General features: G+C 40.5%; 1 protein-coding gene across 1 annotated transcript; it reads right to left on the bottom strand.

Moving 5' to 3' along the window:
* Positions 1 to 1,733: 1,733 nt before the first annotated feature.
* BPNT2 (3'(2'), 5'-bisphosphate nucleotidase 2) lies at positions 1,734 to 22,541 on the bottom strand. Its single transcript, XM_015855631.3, has 5 exons — positions 22,040 to 22,541; positions 11,976 to 12,135; positions 11,014 to 11,109; positions 9,011 to 9,172; positions 1,734 to 7,950 (listed from the first exon to the last, which is right to left on the bottom strand). The coding sequence occupies exons 1-5, from the start codon at positions 22,412 to 22,414 to the stop codon at positions 7,679 to 7,681; spliced, it is 1,065 nt and encodes a 354-aa protein (XP_015711117.1). The 5' UTR covers positions 22,415 to 22,541; the 3' UTR covers positions 1,734 to 7,678.
* Positions 22,542 to 22,750: the final 209 nt, after the last annotated feature.

The following is a 22,750-nucleotide window of genomic DNA, read 5'->3' as shown; positions in this document are numbered from 1 at the left end:
AAGCATATTAAAACACTCACCTTTTGTATTTGATCCCCTTGATGTATTTCAATTGTACATTGACCCATACAGAAAGTAGGTTTGCACTGAGCTATTTGCTCTCTGCAAATAGAAGGACATCAACCAGCCTGGGGGGAGTTTAGATGAGAGGTGCACAGACTTGTAGTCAGAACTTTATAGTGTGTTCCTTTGGAAGAAAAATGCAGGAAAGACAAAATTGTGTGGTTTCACAAGAGTAAATTGAATTAGGGTAGACTAGCACAAAGCAGGTTGCATTTTTCATTCAGAAAACACCACATAATTTGAAAGAATTCCTGTAATTCGGAGTCATTTTACTTAAAGTATGCAATAAGTAAAGGATCACTAAGTCTAGCCACATAGTGGAAGTGCTGGGTGCCCATTCTACTTAATCTTACCCAAGTGCAAAGCATTCCCACAGCCCTTCCTGGCTGCGTTATTGGGCCTTCATCTTTTTTGTACCAGTTCAGGTCAGGTGAAGATGAAGAGAGACCTTATTGCTCTCTTCTCATATCTGAAAGGCACTTACAGGTAGAGCGGGGCTGGTCTCTTCTCACTGGTGACAGCTGACAGGATGAGGGGAAATGGCCTTATATTGCACCAGGGTAAATTTAGGTTGGATATCAGGAAACACTTCTTTACAGAATGGATTGTTAAGCACTGGAATAGGCTCCCCAGGGAGGTGGTTGAGTCCATCCCTGGATGTGTTTAAAACTGTTAGCATGTGGTGCTCAGGGACATGAATTAGTGGAGGTTTGCTAGTTAGGGTAGTATGGTTAGGTTGTGGTTGGACTTGATGATTTTTAAGGTCTTTTCCAACTAGAGTAATTCTATGATTCTAAGCCAAGCAAGAGTAAGCTCTGCTTAGTGGTGAGGTTGGACTGGGACCAGCAATGGTGGCTGATTGGTGTCTTCTCCAGGTCCAAGCACAGGTTGAGTCTTCATCTGACGGAACCCCCTTCCAACCCTGCACATACACTTTGCAAGATGGGAAGACTCAAATCGTTCTGTGAATCTATGAAATTACTGGCATATACTAGGCTGATTACTTGATTACATCACATACAAGGCCTCTAAAAACACTCACATACAGTTCCTGTGTCACATTTGTCTAGGTCCTAGGCTCCAGAGCTCAGCATTTTTTAGATTTAAACAAACCAGTTCTATCCCTCAAACTTTCCCAGTCACAGTTTGGTTGAATGCACGAACCCAGGACTCTTCTCATTAAGCTCTCCACATGCAGCCACTCAGTTCTGGGGTCTAAAATCATGGCCAACATGCCATGCTGATGTGAGATATTAAAGCACCTTCTGACTTAATTCCGTGGTTTCATTTATGAAGAACGGTGCATGAACAGAAATATATATATATATATGAAGTACTAATGGTAGAGTTTGGCAGAAAATCATGGAAGCAGAGACTCAAGCAGAATAAGACAGTTTGGATGAGTGTCAGGGAACTTCTGCAGAACCAAGAATGTGAAGTTTCCAAGAACTCCATTGTACAAATCCATCATCATATACAAAAACAACACAGTAGAGATCTCTATACTCATTATAAAACTTGGTTGAACCCATCAGTAATTCCTCAGGTTCCTCAGCCACACACGCACACATAATATAGCTGAAGCAGCCCAAGATGAATCACCAGAAAAAGAACCTGGAGCATAAAGAAATGAGAAATACCCAACAGAAAGACAATATATACAAACATCCTCACAGTCCAATATTGTCAGAGATTTTATTTATAGAACTGTCATTTCAATTTGGCACACAATTGGAAAATGGGAACACAATTTGGTGGGACAACAGGGAAAAATGCCAAAGTGTTGCTGGTCCTTTGTGGGGAGGAAGAGGAACATGATTTACAAATAAGGAACAACCAGGGCTGAAAACAGTATTATCTGAAGGTAGGCTCTTACCAGCTGTAAGACCATGAAGAAATGAAAAACTTTGAATCTTAAGCCACTTGGATGATGTTTCCATCTATTAATCTACGGAGAAATAAACCACCAGACGTGAGTTTAACACAGCCCAGGTTGTTTTTTTGTTGGTCGAAGCTGAGCTCTTCACAACTTTGCTTAGCTTTCTGTTTGCCATTGCGTTTGATTTGCTTCTTCTCTCGTTTTCATCAGTGGGAATGTACTTCAGGAACATCAGGCCTTTCACGGTGAGCCAGTGGAGCTCTTCCTAAGCAACACAGCTCTATACCCAAGGGATCAGAAAGGCCAAATGGTTGTAACATTTCACCAGAAAACAGTTTTCTTTCCCTCATTTTATAAGAGTGTGATTTCTTTTTAAGCCATTTATATCTTTTCTGCATGTTCACTGCTCCCAGTCATATGAAATTCTCTTCAAGCTGCCTTTATTTCGCTGGCATCTATCACTATCTACCATCTTTGGTAAATTCAGCACCCTAGACCTTGGTCCCAAATATTATCAGCTGCAGGATAAAATGTGCTTGTGAGTTTGTTGCTGTGGTCCTCTCATCCAAAAATTTATACCTCCAATCCCTTGTCCTTCTTGTTCACATGAGCTAAGAAAGAAGCAAGGATCAAGAAGACACAGACAAATAAAGAACAGCAAAAAGAGAAAAGTAGCTCTCCACTGTCATCAGAAAACCACAAAGCATAAGGCTTCAGCAGCCCCTTGGTATGACCTGTGAGTGGCATTACCAGCTTGAGCAGTTGGAAGACCCTCTCAGCAGGTGCTGGCACCCCTCTGTAACAGACACCCCCACAGAAGGTCTCAGACCTCAGAGTTACTACCAGCATGTCCCAGCAGCTTATACACTGAACTGCATTCAGAGCTGTTTTTATGATGGAAGATGGCAGGACAGAAGAAGGACTAAGACTATATTGGCAATTCATAATTGTGTCTATGGACCTCAGTGTGTATGAGAGAGCACTGAAATAAGACTTGGTTTGATTGGCTTGTAAAGAAGCTGTTCAAGCTTTCTAGGTTAAAGGTATGCCCCCCTCACCCTGCCAGAGCCTACATTCACACAGACATTTATCAGATTAGTTAAATCTTAACTGTATGATTATCTAAACTCTGAAAGAGTAATCAAAACGTAACTTAAATCAATAGATAGAAATAAGTGTTCTCCACTACAGTTTCCCCAGCAAAGTCACCTGCTTCCTTCCCCTCTGTTTTTCTACTTAGGAAATTTGATCCTTGATCCACAAAGCAGGAGGGAAAAACAGAGGCATGTAACCCAGAAGACATGCAGCACAAGTCAGTCCCTTCTCATCAGAGCCCACTGGGGAGTGCAGAGCACTTGTTCTGTATGTTTATTGGCAGGAGCACGCAGCATCACACCACTGCTGTGCAACTCCAGCAGGTAAGAGGATACTACAAAGTACATTTGTTATCAACCAAAAAGCAGAGAGGAACTTCAGTGCTGACTGCACTCAATATTTGATCTCGAACAACTGGCAATTTAAAATAATAATAATCTCATACCTAAAACTAGTTTGAAAATTTCAGTTCTTAAAGACTGTAGAGGAAAAGCAATTATATGAAATATCACAACAATCTGCACAGTTCATTCACCGAGTAAGCTATCTCTGCTCATTATTTTTATGCACTCTGTAGATTTATTTAAGTGCTGTTTGTCCTGACCCGTCTGTAAAAGCCCTGCAAATAGGTTGAAATCAAGACGAATTGAGTACAATATTCAATCCTTCTATTTCTGTGTCCATTATTCAGGAAACACTAGTTTCACACCAGTGCTAAAATAATGCATTCTCTTACTTTCCTTGCTTGGTGCTGGGATGGTACCATGAAGTTTTGGTGTTTTTTTAAATACTGTTTTTAGAAAATACACCTTTGTAGGACTCACCTGCATTGATCAATTGTGTAAAGCAGGAGAATCACAGAATTACAGGGCTTAGAAGGGACATCAAGAGATCATCTTGTCCAACCCTCCTGCTAAAGCAAGATCCCTACAATAGGTGACACAGGTAGGCATCCAGATAGGTCTTGAGTATCTCCATAGAAAGAGACTCCACAACCTCTCTAGGCAACCTGTTCCAGTGCTCTGTCACCTTTACTCTAAAAAGTTCTTCTGCACATTAGTACAGAACTACCTATATTCAAGTTTTAGGCTATTATTCCTTGTCCAATTGCTACATACCACTGGAGAAGACCCTGGCCTTGTCCATTTGCCTCCCACCTCCCTTTAGATATTTACTAACATTTACCAGATCCTGTTTCTGTCTTCTTTTACCCAGGCTGAACAGTCCAAGGTTACTCAGCCTTTCCTCATACAGGAGATGCTCCACGCCCTCTGTCATCTTTGTGACACTCCACCAGACTCCTAGGCTAGGAGATCCCTGTCTATTTTGAACTGGGGAATCCAGACACAGTATTCTAAATATGTCCTCACCAGGCAGAGTAGAGGAGGATCACCTCCCTTAACGTGCTGGCCACACTCCTTTTAATGCACTCAGGGATACCATTGGCCTTCTTGGCCACAAGGGCACACTGCTGGCTCACAGGGCCAAGCTGTTTCCCACCAGGACCCCCAGAGTCCTTCTTCACAGAGCTCATCCCTAAGAACGTTACAGCTTTATATGGAAAAGGCTAGAATGTGTAGAACGAAGTCCTATCTGGGTAGTGAGACACCAGTACAATATAAGTGCCTACTCTGTTTTGAGCATAAGCATACCTGGAAACCACAAATGAAAAATGTGCATTTCAGCCAGAACTGCAAAATATTTGAGAATGGAGCATAAATATGGCCAAATAAATAGGAGAACAGAGTGTTAATAACATACATACAAACATCAAAGTACACTGGCACATGTGTACCACACAAGCACTTCTGAACACCTGCTGCACTGTGCAAGAGTTGCATTTACATCAGAACCAAGTAATTTACCAGAGGCTCATGTATCCTCTCACCTAAATGGCTTCTCTTTCAGCCATACTGGGAACTTCTGCACAGCCAAGACCTGTGCTTGCAGCTACACAAGGTCCAGCTGTGCTAGAGGTGACTAAATGGGGACCTCACTCCCACCTATCCTGCACTAGCACAGGAAATGAGACTGGACCAAAAGGAGGCCAGAAGTGGAAAGGTATCAAACACTGTGATCACATCTAACAAAGCAATTTAGAATACAAGTAGGTCTGAACAAGCAAACACCTTCCTGATGAAAAACTAGGTATTTCTGCCAGCACATGAGAGAAAGGAAAGGAGAACTGAGGCTCTTCTTCATACCATTTTTAGCTTCCTAAGGAAAAATAATTCAGGCAAACACTGCATGCCTTCAACTAAAATCCCAGTAAGCTCTCTTAGGACATGTAATGTAATTTTTCCTTTCTCATGCTGAAGCTGTCTTCTCACAGCTTATGCAAGGAAGTGACTGAATCCTACCCAAACTAAAAGCAGTTATGTATTCACATGGTAAATGTATACATGCTTTCAATCTGAATCTAAAACAACCACCTCCTACAAACATTAATTAACATAAGTATTGTGCATCCAAGCTCTGTGACACACTCAAGTTTTAACACCAGGCCAATTACAGCTATTTCTCATGCTTAAATTTTCACCCAAATTCTATTAGTAGTTAAAGCTTTTAATTTTTATTATTATTATTTTTTTAAATTAAATTATTGTTAGGCTTCAAGCCATTTCTATCAGCATGAAATGGGGGTGGGGGGAGAAGCTGCAATAATCTTGTAGAACATTACTAAAGACTTGTTAAATACCTGGATTTTTGTTTTTCATTGAGGTCTGGAAGCTCAACAAGGTTTGTTTATGAAAAAGATCAGCCTCTTTTCTAAAATGGTATACTCACTCCTCCGTCATAGCATATAGCTGTTCATTAAACTTCAGCTGTAATTTAAGTGGTTTCATATATTATCTACACATGTAAAAGCTATAATATGCACAAATAGCAGCAACAGGATAAATTTTGGGAAAAAAAAATTATCTGAAGAAAATCTACCCGTACTAAAAGGCCAGTGAGAATAAGCACCAGTCTGCCTTGCCAGTAAGTTTACAAACTAAAAGTCTATAGTTGTAGTTATGAAACATCTGAGGAGGTCTTTTGGAAACACAAAAGCAAGCAAGAACATTAAAAGATGTATTGTGGCACACTCCACAACTGGCATAAGGAGAAAAACCTCTTTTTCCATCAGAACAGAGGGATGGTGAAAAAAGAAGTTAAGATAAAAACAAATATGAGAATTTGGTTTAGAAAGTCACACTGAAACAGCCGTATTAATTAAGAACTTTAGTTTTTGCGAGAAGAAATGGGAGCCTACTGATAATTAAAATAACAGGTATAACTTTCTAAAATCCCTTTGAAGGGGTGGCACAGAACAACAAAACCAATGGTTACATTCCTGTACATACAAGACCACCCATTTTAGAAGTACTCTAAAATTAACCACTTAGTATCAAAGAGCTCAGGTTCTATTCTGTGTAAGTTGGACTCACAAACAACATTTTTTCAGCAAGCTTTTGTGGATTCTGCTGGACTTCAAGTGTCACTTGTTCTTCAAGCTTGCTTGAATAGGCTCAAGTTAACAGAAAACAGTCTACATATGTATAAATTAAGTAACCGTAAGTAATTTGGGATGGCTCAAGAACAGCAGAAAAGAATGTCCCTTAACCTAAGAAGACAGAAAGTCACTTTGGGAGCTCTAGAAATAAAATAAGTGCTACTTTTAGCTCATGTTGTAATAGGAATCAACCAAACAGCCACACTCATTCCATATGACAATAACCAAAGGTGGAATAAAGCAAAATAAAGAGGTACTGTAGAGGGTGCTTCTGTAAGTACAAACATCCAATGACAAACAAGACCTACATCAGAGGAAACGCTAGCATGCCTCTTCAACACTGTACAAAGAAGTCAGCAAGGACAAGAATTAACAGTTTAAAAACTATACAAGGAAGCATTGCTTTCTTTTAAAAAGGTACATGGAAATAATTATTCTGATTAATAAAAGAGTGATATTCACAACTCATCTGAATCAAACTGGTTTAAATCTTCAGGAAGAAGTCAAAATAGTACAGAACTTTCCCCCTCCTCACCCTTTAAAGGCAGAAAGAGGGCCACTCTATCAGAAGGTAGAGACTCTTGCAGCATATACATTTGTGTCAATCTTCTTGTGCTTTCTGTTCAAGGAGTAGAGAACACTGGGTCATCTGTCCTGCTAGATTGTTTACATAAATCAAACACCTACAAAAATCAATCTTTGTTTCTACCTAATCAATTACGGAGTTGCTAAAACTACAGTAACATGATGTAAAAAAGCTTCCAAGCAATTCCTGTGAGAACTACTTAGGTTATTTTATGAATCAACTCAGGTTTTTCTTTAAATCACCCATGTTCACAACTACGTAATGCATATGCGCCTTGAGTGTAAGAACTGCATGAAAACAGCCCAAAAGAAAAAAAAGACACAGAAACTGAGGTGTGAGGCAGTCAGTCCTCTTCCTACTTCTGCTTATTATTATTGTTGCTGATTTTTGTTTGTTTTCAAATATCGCCACTGAAGAAACCCGATGCATGATACAGTCCCCATAACCACACCAAACTGCTTTGCTGTGCATCTTTCCCAGCAAGTTTTCAAACCTGCTTTTTTAGACAGAGCATCTGGAGGCAACAAAAGCATGACTGATATTTCTCCAGCAACCACGTTTATTTGTGTGATGTTTTTTCCAGATCTGGAAGTTTTTCAATCAGTGCTTTATGGTCCATGTTGATACTGGCTATGAGTCCTCCCTCATTGCCATCTGAGCCAGTGTAACTAATTTCTTCGCCTGTCAGAGTAGTCATATGGCCACCTAACGCTCTCAACACTGCATTTCCAGCACATATGTCCCACTTTTTAATATAGGTGACATGGATATACACATCAGCTTCTTCTTGATTCTTTTCAGCCACGTCGAGGAGAGCCAGCACTTTGTAACCTACAATAATTGGTCAGAATAAGAAAGTTAAACCACATTTTCCAATTGCACACAAAGGAAAAATCTAACAGTGTTAATAACTTGCACATGCAAAATACAGGAAAGTGACATCATGAACTATATATCCTGCCAGTCCAGTACAAAACTGAAAGCATCAATAAACCTGCCTGCCATCTGACCTATACAGAACATTGAAATAAAAAACCCACAAGAACAAAAAAAACCACTTCCTCAAGATTGACTCTAGACAGTCCTTACCAATGTGTTACCATAGACTTATTTAGACACATTATTAAACTAAACTATAAACTTACATATAGTTTTGCTCTTTCATTCAAATATTTATTCCTTACTATATTAGAGTGAAGTCTACTTTTCCTGGCTTTTTATTACAAATGCATAGATATACACCACTCTTTGTCACAGCAACTTAGTCCAGGGCCATTTATGTCTATCACCTGTCACACAGTGCAAAGTTATCACTTAAAATAGCATGCTTTTCTTTATTTTACAGAGATTTAACAAAAAAAATTCAACTGTTCAACCAGTTGTTTTTGTTTTGTTAAACCTATCCTTCATTTACAGAGTTAAGCCCAGGAGACCTAATATAATCAGCTACACTTTCATCATCTCTGTCATAGGAAAATTCATTTAGATTCACTGTCAAGAACCTGAACAAGATCATCTTCTCTAGCTTTCCATGTTAAAGACTTAAAAAGATACATTTATGTAAACTTCAAATTTTGTATGGACTTTTCAGATCTAAAAACAGCCATTGCTTCACACCAGTGAAACAATATATTTCACATATTTGCATTATGGCAGTAAGATGCAAAAGGATATTGTGTAATGTTATGAAATGCAGCTAAAAGCTCCTTGGACTGAATATAGGACAGATAGCAATGGCCTTCAGTTACAAAACTTTTCTGTTCTGATGTAAATGAAAGCAATAGTATGAATCTTTAATGGTGTCACACTTATTTCCTTTTGTCTAATAATGCCTATCCCTTTTAAGTAGTTTGAAAGCGGTAAAACATATAGAATGTTTAAAGAACCAAACCTGCTCCACCAGCGGGGATTATCACAGTCTTATTTCCAAAAGTCTGTCGTGCAACCTGCTCCACTTTTCCTGCATGGGAGCGGGATACAATAATTCTGGGAGTTTTCTCATTGTAGAAGGAACGAGCTTTTACGCTTGACCCACCATCCACCATTGCCCAGGCTACAAGAGAAACAGAAATACTACTAAGCTTTATGAATAGTTATCTCTGTTAAGCGTACAGATAAAAGAACACTTTGGAGAAGACTGAAGTAACTCAGTTTTCTGCTGGAAGAGCAAAATTTAAGATTGACTGAAGGAAGTCCACACGTGCACAGGAGCACAGAAGAAAAAGAAACAGCTCCACACACAGCTTCATGCATATGCTCTACTCCTGTATCATGCTTTCAAATTAAAAATAAGGAGGAAACAAATCCCAACAAATAACTTGCAACTGAAAAATCACTGAAGTTAGAAGATATTTCTGAGGCAGACCTAGATCCAATTATTCCTCAAACAATTCTTTAGTAAAAACCAAAAACCTAGTGACCCTTCAAAGAAGACAGCAAAAATGTTACCTTATGTTCTTTTGCCACAAAGGATAACAATACTAACGAAGGAAGCAAAAACTTTTGATAGGGTGTTTTGGAGGACAGGATTTAGAATATGCAACCTACTACCTATTCCATCATGCAGTTCAAAGCCAAGCTTGGTAGGTGGCATCTCCTAACCACTAATTTAACATTTACCTAGCAGACTAAGCAGCAATTTCATCTCAGTAAAGGGCCAGATTGTACAGCAACAGACAGAGCTGTGTGTAATGACAATAGTGACTTTTTCATTGCTTTGTACTGGTCTGGTACTATTAGGAGCAATTCTACTCACAACATTCTGTTACTTCCAGCTTGGAAAATGAATACTTTTCACACAGAATGACAGAATTAATTGCATTTCATCTGATGCCATGTCTGAACATGTCACACTTTGCTATTTTATAATAGAGTTAATCCTCAAAATTACAGTGCTGAAAAACACTTATTTACATACAAGTTGATACTTAGAAAATACAGTCCAATAAGCCCTTCTGGATACTTAAAGAATACCAAAATACAGCACATACTTAAACAACACGGCTTAGTGGAAAACACTGGTTGATAGGTGGACAGCTGGACTGGATGATCTTAGAGGTTTTTTTCAACCTTGGTGATTCTGTCATTCTATGACTGAAGATTAGATTCATATTTGAAGAAGGTAAAATATTTAGCACAAAATATTAAGTGTTCAAAAAGCACAAAGAAGAACAAAAAATTCATATATTCAGTCAGTTTCTGTGTAAGAACTACTGTATAACTTCACAACTGTAGAGGTCAGTATTGCCTAAGGAAAAAACAAGAAGAGAAATTCTTGTTTCAAGTGTACAGTATATAAGATGTGAATAGTAAAGCTACTTTGAAGCATTCAGAAGTACACATACCCATAGAGTGCCAAATGTGAAGTTATCTTTACTCATACATCATTAGTACTGGCAACTTAATTAGGCCAGGAACATGCCTTAATAAAGCATGTCAGATACTCAATAAGACTGCCCTAGACAGTCTTGCCTGATACATAGGAACAGTTAACATTGAGATCTTTCATTTATCTCTGTGGCTCCTGGATGTAATTTCACAAACCCAAGTTCTGCTGCTGTTCTACTAAAGACTATCAGCACATATAAGACCAGTCAGCATGTATATAGGCTTTATTTTCTTTGGTTTGCAACAAGCACTCATATAGAAATCTTAATTGTTAAACACGTTTTCCATTACTGTTTTTTGTTTGTTTTAAATGAATCATTTTTTTATGTTAAACACAGGCTGTATTTTCCTATGGGGTCCCACAGCACACCAACAACTCTGGATACAAGGTCTTTTGCACCTAACTGCTACTTTCCTCATTTATATGCAGAGATTTTCTCTCAGACATCAAATTTTATTTAACACCATGACTGAAGAGATCAGGAAGAAATGAAGGGATAAAGATACCTGTATATGCTGAGAATGGCTTATGTATCACTCCTATTACTGGTTTTCCATTTACAGCCACACAAACCATTGTTGTGACATACTGCCGAAGATCCTCTGTGGGCAAAATGAGAGGAAGAAAGTTCATGGACAGATGTTCAGAACTCAGTGGGAAAAAAAAAGCAGACCTGACGTGATACAAATATTGCTCTTTGAAGCGTAGCCTACTTTCTAACTGGTGTGATTACATAATTTTGTTGCATCTTCAAATAACTCTGCAGATAGCAAAAGACTTTACAGACTCCACAGCTTCCCAGAATTTTTTCTTCTTCAGTAGATACACCTCATACTCCTGACAGAGCCAATGCTAATAATTATCTTATGCAGTATGTATCTTCATAGAATCTCTTAAATTCTCCTTTCTACGCTCCATACTTGTATTGCTTCAGAACTGAAACAATCAAACACTGAAGAACATTCACCTGATAAGCGACTGTATCAACAGAATATTCAGCTACAATTTCAGTTGCATTGCCTTAAGCTGCTTATGTGAAGCATATGAAAAAGAGAAACTGAATTATATATCCTTCTTAAAAGTCAAAAACAAAAAGTCTTTTTAATCAAGTTAAACACATTTATTTATTTTTCCCTTTACAGAAAGGAACAACAACAACAAAAAAAATAATCTGAGTTCAGTGTTATCACAGTAATAGCTGAAATCATGACATGCAATACCAGCAGAATCCCTAAGTGACAGTTACCATCTATTTTAGTAATTACTTTGTTGCAAGGAATTCCTAAGCTATTTCAGTGTTGGTACCCATAAAAGTAAGTGCTATGGTCTGACAGCTATAGAGATTTCACTCTAAAATTCGTTCAGTTGGAACACATTAGCTTTGACAGAGCACGCTTTAACAAGAGATGCTACTTTAAATACTTTTTATGTTATCTCTAGTAAAAAGACAGACATCAGTATTACATACCTGTGTACTCTTGCGTAGCATCTAATGGATCAATCCAGACAGTAACACTTTCTGCTGGGACCTCTTTAGGCTGTATTTTTTCTTTTATGTCATCAGGAATATTGCGATCCCAAGAGACTGTCTCCTGATCAGATGTATCAACACGTTCCTCAGAGTTTATCTGTGATAAGAACACAAAAGCAGGTGCATAGACTTATCAGATGCAGCAACTGCAGTAGTGGAAAAAGTTAGAAGATCTTGAATGCATCTGTTTCTCCCTTCACCTTGAAGTACAACAGCACAAACTGGTCATTTTTCAGCAACTGACAAGTTGCTGACACCATGTAATAAGTAATGAAAAGAATCACAGTTCACAGTTTTGTCATGAACCACACCAGTTGGACGCCATGATTCTGATTTCAGCTCTTCCTATTGATTGTTCCCACTGTAAGAATTCTATCTTTTAATCACAATTTAAATGCAGCTGCTTCAAAGAGTACAAGCAGAATATTCAGTTCTGGATACTTGTACAGCACACAGCTGCAGTAGAGATCTAATACTGTACTTACACTGACCAGTAAATGAAGATTCAAGCATACAATTCTTATCAATAAGTACGTTGCAGACTGTATGGGATTAATCCTAGGTTATATTCCTGCTTCAGAAGTTGAATCATTACTAGCAATAAGCAGCTCAACTGGATGTAACCTTTACAGAGCTGCCAGATGCACTTTATTTTATAAACAAGTTAGTAACATTCCTCATCTGTCTTTAGGATAAGTTAGGCCAAGAACCTAAGATAACCCAGAAATAACATTCATAAACAGCAGTTAAATATTAACCTTGTTGTCACTTTTCTGGCCTACTGAATTTTATTCTTGAACACAGAGTATTACATAGAATCACATAATTAAACCCCTCATGGTCAGTGATATATTTCACTAGATCCAGCTGCCTAGAGCCCCATATAACCAAATCCTGAACACCTCAAGGGACAGGCCACCCACAGCTCTTCTGATCCAGTGCCTCACCACACCCTATGAATTTCTTCCTAACATCGAACCTAAATCTCCCCTTTCAGCTTAAAGCTGTTCCCTCTTGTTCTATCACTATCTGCCAGTCTAAAAAGTCAACCTCCCTCCTGTTCATAAGCTCCCCTCGAGTACTGGAAGGCTACAATGAAGTCTCCCCAGTGCTTTCTGTTTTCTGGGCTGAACGAGCCCACCTCCCTCAGCTTGTCTTCATAGGAAAGGTGCTCCAGCCCTCTGATCATCTTTGTAGCTTTCTTCTGGACATAATCCAACAACTTCATATCTTTCTTGTGCTGGGGGCCCCAGGCCTGATTCAATACTCCAGCTGGAGACTCAGAAGGGCAAACCAGAGGGGGACAAACAATCCCCTCCCATGCCCTGTTGGCTACCCCTTTTTTTGATGCAGATCAGGTACAGCTGGCTTTCAAGGCTGCAAGCTCACAATGCTGGTTCACATCAAGCTTTTTATCCATAAACAACCAGAGGTTTTTCTCCATAGGGCTGTTCTCAACCTACTTATCCTACAGTCCACACTGATAGTGGAGACTGCCCATTTCAGAATGGAGAACAGAGCTCAGTACTTTAGTGCAACACATGACCCCATTCTGCTGAAGGGATGAACATTCAGCAAAACCCAGTACAGTGTCATTTCAGTTGAAGTGATATGATAGTACTGAATCACAGCAGATTCGTTTGACACAGAATACTGTACATAATGATACCTTACACTACAAAACAAATGACCCCACAGTTATTTGTGCAGGGTTATATGGGTCAACCTGCCTCAGTCCAAACATACTAGCTTGCTACAATTTCATGCATGGTTTACAGGAGAGCTGTAATATAAATGAACAAAGGCAGGGCCAAATGGAATTCAGATAAATACAACTCATTCCCTTTTAGCACCTCAGCTACATCAGGAGACTGGTACCTCTTTGTTCTTTCTACTGACAGTAAAAAGGAAGGCACTGTTACTACATCTTTTGTGCTTTAGCCTATAAGAAGCCTGCAGAAATGCATCAGTCCACTAATTATTCAGTAGAACAACGAAGCTTGTTGCTCAGATGTGTTTTTTAAATGCCTGAAGTATATTCAACTTGGATTTAAGACATTCCAGAATATTAGAAATGCTAGTTTAAAGGCAAGCTAAATCTAATGCAATTCTAAAGGGATGCTGCATTGATTAGTTCTGATGTCCAGCCACACCAAAACATCAAGCAGACATGGGATGCAAGGTGTCTACCACCTACAGCCACCTATTTCACCTTACTGACTACAGAAGGAGTCTACAACCATATTAGCTTGGACCCAGACATCTAATTGCTAGAGCAGATGAATAACCTTTAACTAAAATAAACTTCTTATTATAGATGTCATGCGTAAGTGACATTGAAATAATAGTGAAAATAAAGAAGTGATCAGATTAGGTCAGGCTGAAAGAGGCTCTGAGCAACCTGACATAGCTGTAGATGTCCCTGACATTGTATGGGAGCTGGGCTAGGTAACCTTTAAAAGAGCCTTCCATATTTCCATAATTCTGTGTTTGAATGTAACAGACTTTGTATCAGTAGGATTTTCACTGGATTTGCATGCCAAGACATCACACACACCTCAGCTGTAAAAGATTATTAGCAAAGGGTTAAGGGCATCTTGTTCAAGGGGACTGAAGAATAAGGAAGCAAACAGCATCCCCAGCCACACGTCACAGCTGTCTTTTCATGTAAAACCAGTGTTTGAAGCACTACATGCCAAGCAGATCCCTTAAAGTTGCCGTGACATTTACAAATTAAACATCTGTCATTGTACTATCAACCTGACGATTGTGTTTTCCCCAGGCTGAACAGTTCTGCAGAGTCAAAACAAGTAGTTTCACAGACTTGGCAGGCTCAACACAACCTCCAGGCAGTTCAAGTTCTGCTATAGCATATCATGCACCTCCGTAAGAAATCACATTTTAAAAAGGAAAAAAAAAAAAAATAAATAGCCAACAAAACGTATTTCCTCAATAGTGCGCAGAACAAAGGCTGCTTCCAAAAAAGTTACAAGAGTTGGAATCAATCCTATAAAAAAAGCAAAGAAACCTCTTGTTACACTTGTTATTACATTACAGTGAAATTAGAGATTTGTATAGTACTCACTGCTGAGATTTCTGGTTTCAAAGGCTATGTTCTGAAATTAAAACGCTATTGAAGCTGATTTGAGGTACTGCTTTGCATCTTTGGAATTAAAGACACCTCCAGTGCCAAATCCCATATCAACAAGTGGCTTTTGGTTCTGAGGATGTGGTAGTATGAACTTTGTGACTCACATTTTTCTTTCTCTGAGATGCCCTGGAGATTTTGCCCAGTGGCTGGGAATCTCCTTCTTGGTGATACTCAGAAGCCAGCTGGCCATGGGCCCGGCACCCTACCAATGATGTCCTCACTTGAGCAGAGCTTAAGCCAGGAGGACACAGTCTTCAGCTATCATAGATAACAACCACAATGCTAAATGTTTAAGCCAAAGCAAGATACTCTCCAACTGGTACCTAACTATAAAGTTTCAAGTTTGTACACTTGCTATCACCTACTCCTAAGAGTCAGATTTAAATAGCAATCCATCTTTCATGTGTTTATTCCTGAAGGTCTTTTAGATCCCTATCTGGTAATTAAGTGCTCTCAGATCCAAATCTTGATGCTTTTTTATTACAATAAAAAACAATTACTATCCCACCTGTATTATTAAAAAACAAAAACTACTCAACATAAATAGGACAGTTCAGGTAACAACAAAATCAGAATCTGAATACAAGGATATTCCAGGTACAACAGTTCAAGAACAGAGAGATCAGCTGAATGGGTAACACCAGAGATTCAAACTGGAACATGAACCAAAACGCCCAAAGACCCAGATAGATGAAGCAGCACACAAGAACATTAGCAAAACACTAACAGGTTTTTTACTTTGCTTTTTGATTTTCTTAGGGCATCAACTCTGCTTAACACACAGAGTCAACTCACCAACCATCATGCAACACTTGCATTAAACACACCTAAGATTCAAGCTGAATTTTGCTACTTGTATTCAGGTGATTCAAGTGATCAGTTACTTGGTTAGACTTCATAGAGGCCAGTGTTCAGAGGGTTCCCTCAGCAGCCTTTGAGTTCAATCCATTTACCAAAGCTGCCCTCGCACAGCCGCACACCTCCCACACCACCCTGCTCTGAGGAGGAACACAGTCCCACACAACAAAGGTCAGGCTGTTTTTACCTTTGTTTGCTCAGTTGCTGACTTTTCCCTCGAGCATACCACAGGGGAAAGCTGCCTCATTTTCTTGCAGCATCTGTATACATGCAAACTCTACGATCATGTGCCAAAACCTCTCACAGTAGAAATCCAGTCAACAAGTCATGGTGGACAAATATGCCTTCTGCAGCAGCATAACAGAAAAACCTCCAGGTGAACAAGCAGCAGTGAAAGCACTTCATTTGCAGTAACAGAGAAAAGTATCTGTCTAGTTGTATTGGTTGAGAAATGGCCTTCAGAGTCTGCTGTAGAAGGTAGTAACAACATTCACACCAAGACTCAGTTCACCTGCAGCAATGGCCACCCTGATCCCTCCCTTCCAGCTTTAGACCTTGAGGGTGACAGGCAGCAATTCCCACTACAAGTTAAAGCTGCTCTCTGAAAGCTTCTGTCACTTGACACTGAAAAGAGAGAAAAAACTAGAAATCAAAATACTACTGCCTTGTTTGCCTCAGCAGACAGCTAACAAGCTTTCAGCTAGGTTTGTTATGCCACAAGTTAAATCAGAATCTGCTATTTAAGATGTCTTTAAGCTTTAAATTAGTTTTTGCAGACAGGCTTCACCATGCCTTTCAGAAAGGTTCCACTTGAGTTTAAGTGGGGCACACTTTGTTACAAAAGGAAAGAAAGGGCTTTGCAAAATGAAATGGTCCTCCAACTAAATTTCTTATTAACAATTGTTTTTGTTAATTAAGTATACATTTTAATAATAATATATAAGCATGCAATGCAAATAAATATACATTATACAATAAGGTTACACTGACACTCATTTGAAAGTAAGATATAATAATGTCACAACAGGGATAAAGGAGGCAGGCATTTTTAAAGAAGCTAAGTCCAGACAGGCAGAAGCTCTGGAGCTCCCTCCCATCAACTACATCTTCATTAATTTTAATGACAAGTATACGATGAGAGAGCACACAAAGAATATAGAGTTGCCTAAGTATCATAAAGCACAGCTAATGCTCATGAAAACACATTCTATGACTTTGGTCATTAAGCAGCTAACAGGTTTTCACATGTGGTAAACACGTATCAGGTAACAATTCCACCTCTCCTGACTTACAGTGAATAGAAGTTGGTAAAAACAACAGAAACACAGCAGAGGAAATTGTGTGGATAACAAAAGTCACACACCTGTTGAAACAACTAAAACCTAAGAGCAATAGAAGTAATTAAGTCACTCCATTCTCAGTTCACAAATTGTTTCAAGACATCACAAAATTCACATTCACAGTTGTGCACAGACAGAAGTTCAACAGAAAGAAAGGAATGACTGGCTTGTTGTGAACGCACAGCATTACTTGTCAACCTTAGACCCCAGCCACGCAGGAGCAGAGAAATGCACATACACAGCAGCTCCAAGAAGCATCGTGGTCTATGAAGCACAGCACCAGCACAGAGCTCCAAGTGCTCAGCTAATAGACCAGATAGCTCAGCTGCACGCACAGTGCTACTGGTAATTATACCTGCAGAGATACCATCACAGAGGCTGGTACCATAAAGTCGGGGGGTTTAATTTCATTTTAGGTACAGAGTCAGCAAGAGTCAATGAGCATCAGGTAAAACCCATATGAAAAAGTGCATGCTCAGCCAACACCTACTGATGAGAACACAGATTAACATTTGTGCTTCTTGCTTTACTTACAAATATGCTTGTAATCACTACAATCGTGATGGTCAAAAGAATGTCAATGTTCTTAAAGCCTTTCTTCCAACATGAAGAAACAAATTACTGTGTTTATGCTGGAGAGCACCAGAATCCTTCTGAAATCTAAGTAGCATTTAATTCTTAAGACCTAGTTCATTGACATTCCTATCTTACCCCACTGAATTGCTTATCAGATGCAGAACTTGCCATCTTAACTGAGGTTCCAGTTTTGTAAGGGAGTTGATACTGAGGTCAGAAATCCACAAACAGTAGGTTTAAAGCTAGAAGGTATTTCAGGTTGATGGAAACAAAAAATCAAAACAACAAAAAAAGGAGTGCTTAGAGGCATCAAACTTAAAAAAAAAAAAAAAAAAAAAAAAAAAAAAAGTAATTAACATATAGAAATAGCTCATTTAAAGTAAAACCAACACATTAATAGATTCCCATTTTCAAACACTGATGCCTGATTCCAGCATTACCATGCACAAACTTGAACTGAGGTTCTTATCTGTCCTAACTGGGAAGAGCTGGGGCTGTTCAGCCTGGAGAAGAGAAGGCTCCTGATTGCAGCCTTTCAGTACCTAAAGGGGAGCTACAGGGAAGAAGGGGACAGACTCTGTAGCAGGGTCTGTGGTGACAGAACAAGGGGAAATGGCTTCAAGACAATCTATTCAAGAGAATAGACTTACATTAGGCATAAGAAAAATTTATTTTACAGTGAGGGTGGTGAGGCACTGGAACAGGTTGCCCAGAGTAGTGGCAGATGCCCCATCCATGGAGACATTCAAGGCTAAGCTGGACCAGGCTTTGGGCAACTGTTCTAACTATGCATGTCCCTGTTCAGGGAAGGGGAGTTGGACTAAATGACCTTTAGAAACCCCTTCCAGCTCTAAGGATTCTATGATTCTACTCTATTCTAAATAGATAGAAGAACCATTAGGTTCAGGGCAGTGTCAAGACCAATGAAAAGATGCTTGAAGAGAAAGGCTTGTAATAGAAGACTTGATTTCCATCATAGTCACAATAAACCAAGAAAATAAGGGTATTTATTTGCTCAGTATTCACACCAGGAAACAAGACACACAGCTGGCACAACTAGAGAGCAAAAATATCAAAGTACTGGTCAAAAATAAATAAGCACAAACAGCCTAAGAAGTGAGAGAGCCTATCTGAGTCAGCAAGACTGAAATCTGCGTCCTATGAAAGTCATGGTAGCATAGTGCAGAAGCAAAAAAGCAGAATTGTGTGTGCCGCTTTAAAAGTGGCTTTTTCAGTGTGAGGACAGGACTTTGGCCAAAGCTCAGGTTTAAGGAGAATGCACCTCCCTAGTAAATCATTCCCACCCCTTTGTGTAAGCACACTGTTCCTTCAGATGTGCTGATGCAGGCTGTCAGTAGGGCCGCAATGCAAAGCAGAGTATTCTTAAGTTATTTTACACTTTTTACCTTGGATGCCTTCAGATATCAAGCTCCCAACATCAACCTCCGCACAGGCAGCACTGTCAAAACAGAAAACCCTGATAGGTTGTGCTCAGAGAAGCTCCTGTAGTGGGTAACATTACTGAAACTCCTGAACAAGTCACCTCTTCAAAGAGAGCAGCTCTTCCAGGCAGAGCATATCTAGGCTTTTTGCCAGTTTCCAACTGGATTTGGAATCACAGGTTCTCCACTCCACTCTCTGAACCCTTTATCAGGGCTGGCTTGAGCATCACCTTAAAGCCTTCACCCAATTCCCATCCCAGTCCTTATTTCACAAACACTGGACAAGGAATAAATTGAGCTGCATGGAGAAACAACCAAAAAAAAAAAAAAGAAAAACAACCAAATAGCGAAGTAACGCAGAAAAGGAGAATAAAGTAGAAAGAAGCAGAGGAGATGATTTTAGTTGGATCAGATCCCTAACTATTTCTTAGCACGACAAGCAAATACAAGAAGACAACACTTCTGAGGGTAAGTCTCAAGCCCATGACTGCAGTTGAAGACTTCATCAAGAGAAACCATTGTGTATATTGGACCATGAAATGCATTTTGAAGTCACCTGCACACACAAGCTTCACAGGAGATGCAAATGTGCATTGTTAGAATTTGATTATGTGGAGACAATTCTGGGTAATATGTGAGTTGGCAAGGACTTGGCCACTTCCCTGTACCTGTTCCTGAGGGGTATAACAACGATACTCAGTACTGTTCCATTTCCTAAGTAGTCATAAAACTGAATTGATCTGCTGCTCTTCCACCTCATCTAACCTTGCTGCAACAGCTTTTGCTCATAAATTGATGCAAATAAGCTCATTTGTATCAAACTGAAATGGTGACATAACCAGTGGAGTTAATCTGTAAATGAAAACGGCTTTACTTCCAAAACATTTTCTTTGTCTATTCATCATTTTTTCCCCCTTCTTCCCCTCAAATTTATATATACATATATAAAACGTGACAGCCTAGCTCTTCCTGTATTCTCTTCATAACCAAGCCTTAGGAGAAGTTGTACTTCAGACAGACTGCACATTTTGTGCCCTGCCGAGCAGCATGATACAGGACATCCACAACTGCTCACTGACTTCAGTTCATTTCAGTCAAATGACTTCTCCCCATAGTTATTTTTAAACACTGGAAAGCCATGCTTTGTCATCAGCTTAACGTTGAGATACCCTTTAAGCTCAGGGCTTCCACGATGCAAGTATTTTGCTTTACTCAAAAAAATTTGTTGAATTCTTTCAGTTTTTGTGTGACGGTTTGTTTTGTAACCACTGTCTTCTCAAGCACAAACAGTTTCTATTTGACTTGAGCAACAATTTATAAACCAGAGTGTCCATCTGTACTTGGAGATAAGGCTGCGGCTTTATTGCTTCACATGAAAGACGTCTCAGAAAACCCCACGTAGCCCTCATACTGTTATCAACACAAATGACAGGCCTGAGGAAGTTAAAACAGAGGATGCAAGAGGTACATAACAGAATTACTGATGATCTTGTCTTTACACCTGAGAATTTTGTTCTCTAACACACATGTAGTAAAAAAAGGGTGTTTTTTTTAATCGTTATTTTGGTTTGGACAAATACTTATCATAGAACAGCCTGAGTTGAATGGGATCTCAAAGCTCTTTCAGTTCCAATCCTCCTTTGTGGGCAGGGTTGCCAGCCACTAAATCAGGCACCAGATCAGGTTGCCCAGGGCCCCATCCAAATTGGTTTTGTACACCTCCAGGGTTAAGGCATCCACAGCGTACCTCTCTGTGCCAGAGACTCACCACTTCAGCACGCTACAGCCTGAGACAGCATGCCCTACCAGCATATACAGTTTGGTAGATATTTCTTACATACATAACAAGAGAAGGTGTTATTTTTCAGATCATGTACTTTAATTATCCTAGAGGTGGCTTGTCAGACTTAGTAACATTAAATCATCTGAAGGATTTGTCAAACTCACTCTTCCTCATCCTCCACAACTCTCAAGCTCATTCTGTCTAATGGAGCAGAGAACTGGGGAGGAGATAAGGTCATACACCTGAATTTTACCTGGTTCAGTGACGTATACACATGTGATTGATTTCTGTTTTTGAGGACTAGCAGGAAATGCTGTCTACTTGGAAAATACAGAGGAACACTGTTTTTTAAGCAGAAAAAGTTTGATATTCATATCCATCAAGGAGAAAAGACCCATGTCAGAACATCATCTGAGAGGGGCTCACACAGGCAGCCACACACAGAGCAGGCACTGCTTTAAGCCCAAAGCAAATCCCCAGCCTTCAGTTAACACAGAGAGCCCTTATACCTACACAAACACAGTCCCTCCTCCTACAGAGGGATCATAATGTGTTACTTCAAGCAGCCACAGTCTGTACAGCACTTTAAGGACAGACAAATACCCGAAGCAACCTCTATCCAGGCACCGAAGACTGACTAAATGTGTATTTACAGAGTCAGAGGAGCGAGAAGGGCTTGGACCTACGGTGTCACCGCACTCCTCACCCTCCTAACACACACGACGAGGACTCAACCTCCAAATAATAAGAGATCCAAGCCAGGAAAAAGGCAGGTTTTCTGCTCCCCATCCCCAGCCGGACGGTGACACGTGTCGCTCCCCGAGCGGCGGCAGCAGGCAGCACCCTCCTACCTGCACAGTAGGGAAGGCGGCCCTCAGCAGGTGATACATGCGGCGATTGGAAAGCAGGTCTCCGCTCGTCAGCTTCTCCTCGGCCCCCTCCCTCGTCTTCCCCTTGGCCTTCTCGTTCAGCACGTTGCCCTCCCGGACCCGCCGCACCTCCTCGCCACCCCTCACGGCCGCCAGCACGGACACGGCCAGCAGCTCCCGCAGGTCCACTGCCGAACCACGGGGTCCGTCGGGCCCGCCCGCCGCCGGCTCGCTCAGCATGAAGAAGGCGAAGCGGCCGGCTAGAAAGCCGGAGTAGAGGTGGTAGAGGACGCCCAGCCCCAGCAGGCAGAACACGGCCATGCCTAACGGCGACAGGCGGATCCCCATAGGCGCCATGGCCGGGCGCAGCGGGGCGATGCCGGGCGCTCAGTGCGATCCCATGGCTCGGCTCGCTCCGCTACTGCGGGACCGGCCGGCTCCAGCTCCCAGCGGGCCGGGGCGGAGCGGAGCCCAGCCCGTCTGTATCCGGGTCAGGCGGGGGAGGAGCGCCGCCGTCAGCACTGAGCATGTCCCGGCGGCTGGAAGGGGATGGGGGTTTGATGTGGGATCGGCTTTGGGGGGTCTGGAGGAGGGAGCGGTGGGATGTGCGGCGCAGCGGTGCTCGTAGCGACTTGTGTTTCTTTGAAGTGTTAAACTTTTAGAATCATAGAATCACCGAGGTTGGAAAAGACC

The sequence above is a fragment of the Coturnix japonica genome, chromosome 2 (genome assembly GCF_054131305.1).
Source record: "Coturnix japonica strain WE chromosome 2, WE-NBRP24, whole genome shotgun sequence".
Classification (NCBI taxonomy): Eukaryota; Metazoa; Chordata; class Aves; order Galliformes; family Phasianidae; genus Coturnix; species Coturnix japonica.
This window is presented reverse-complemented; position numbering and strand designations above follow the sequence as displayed.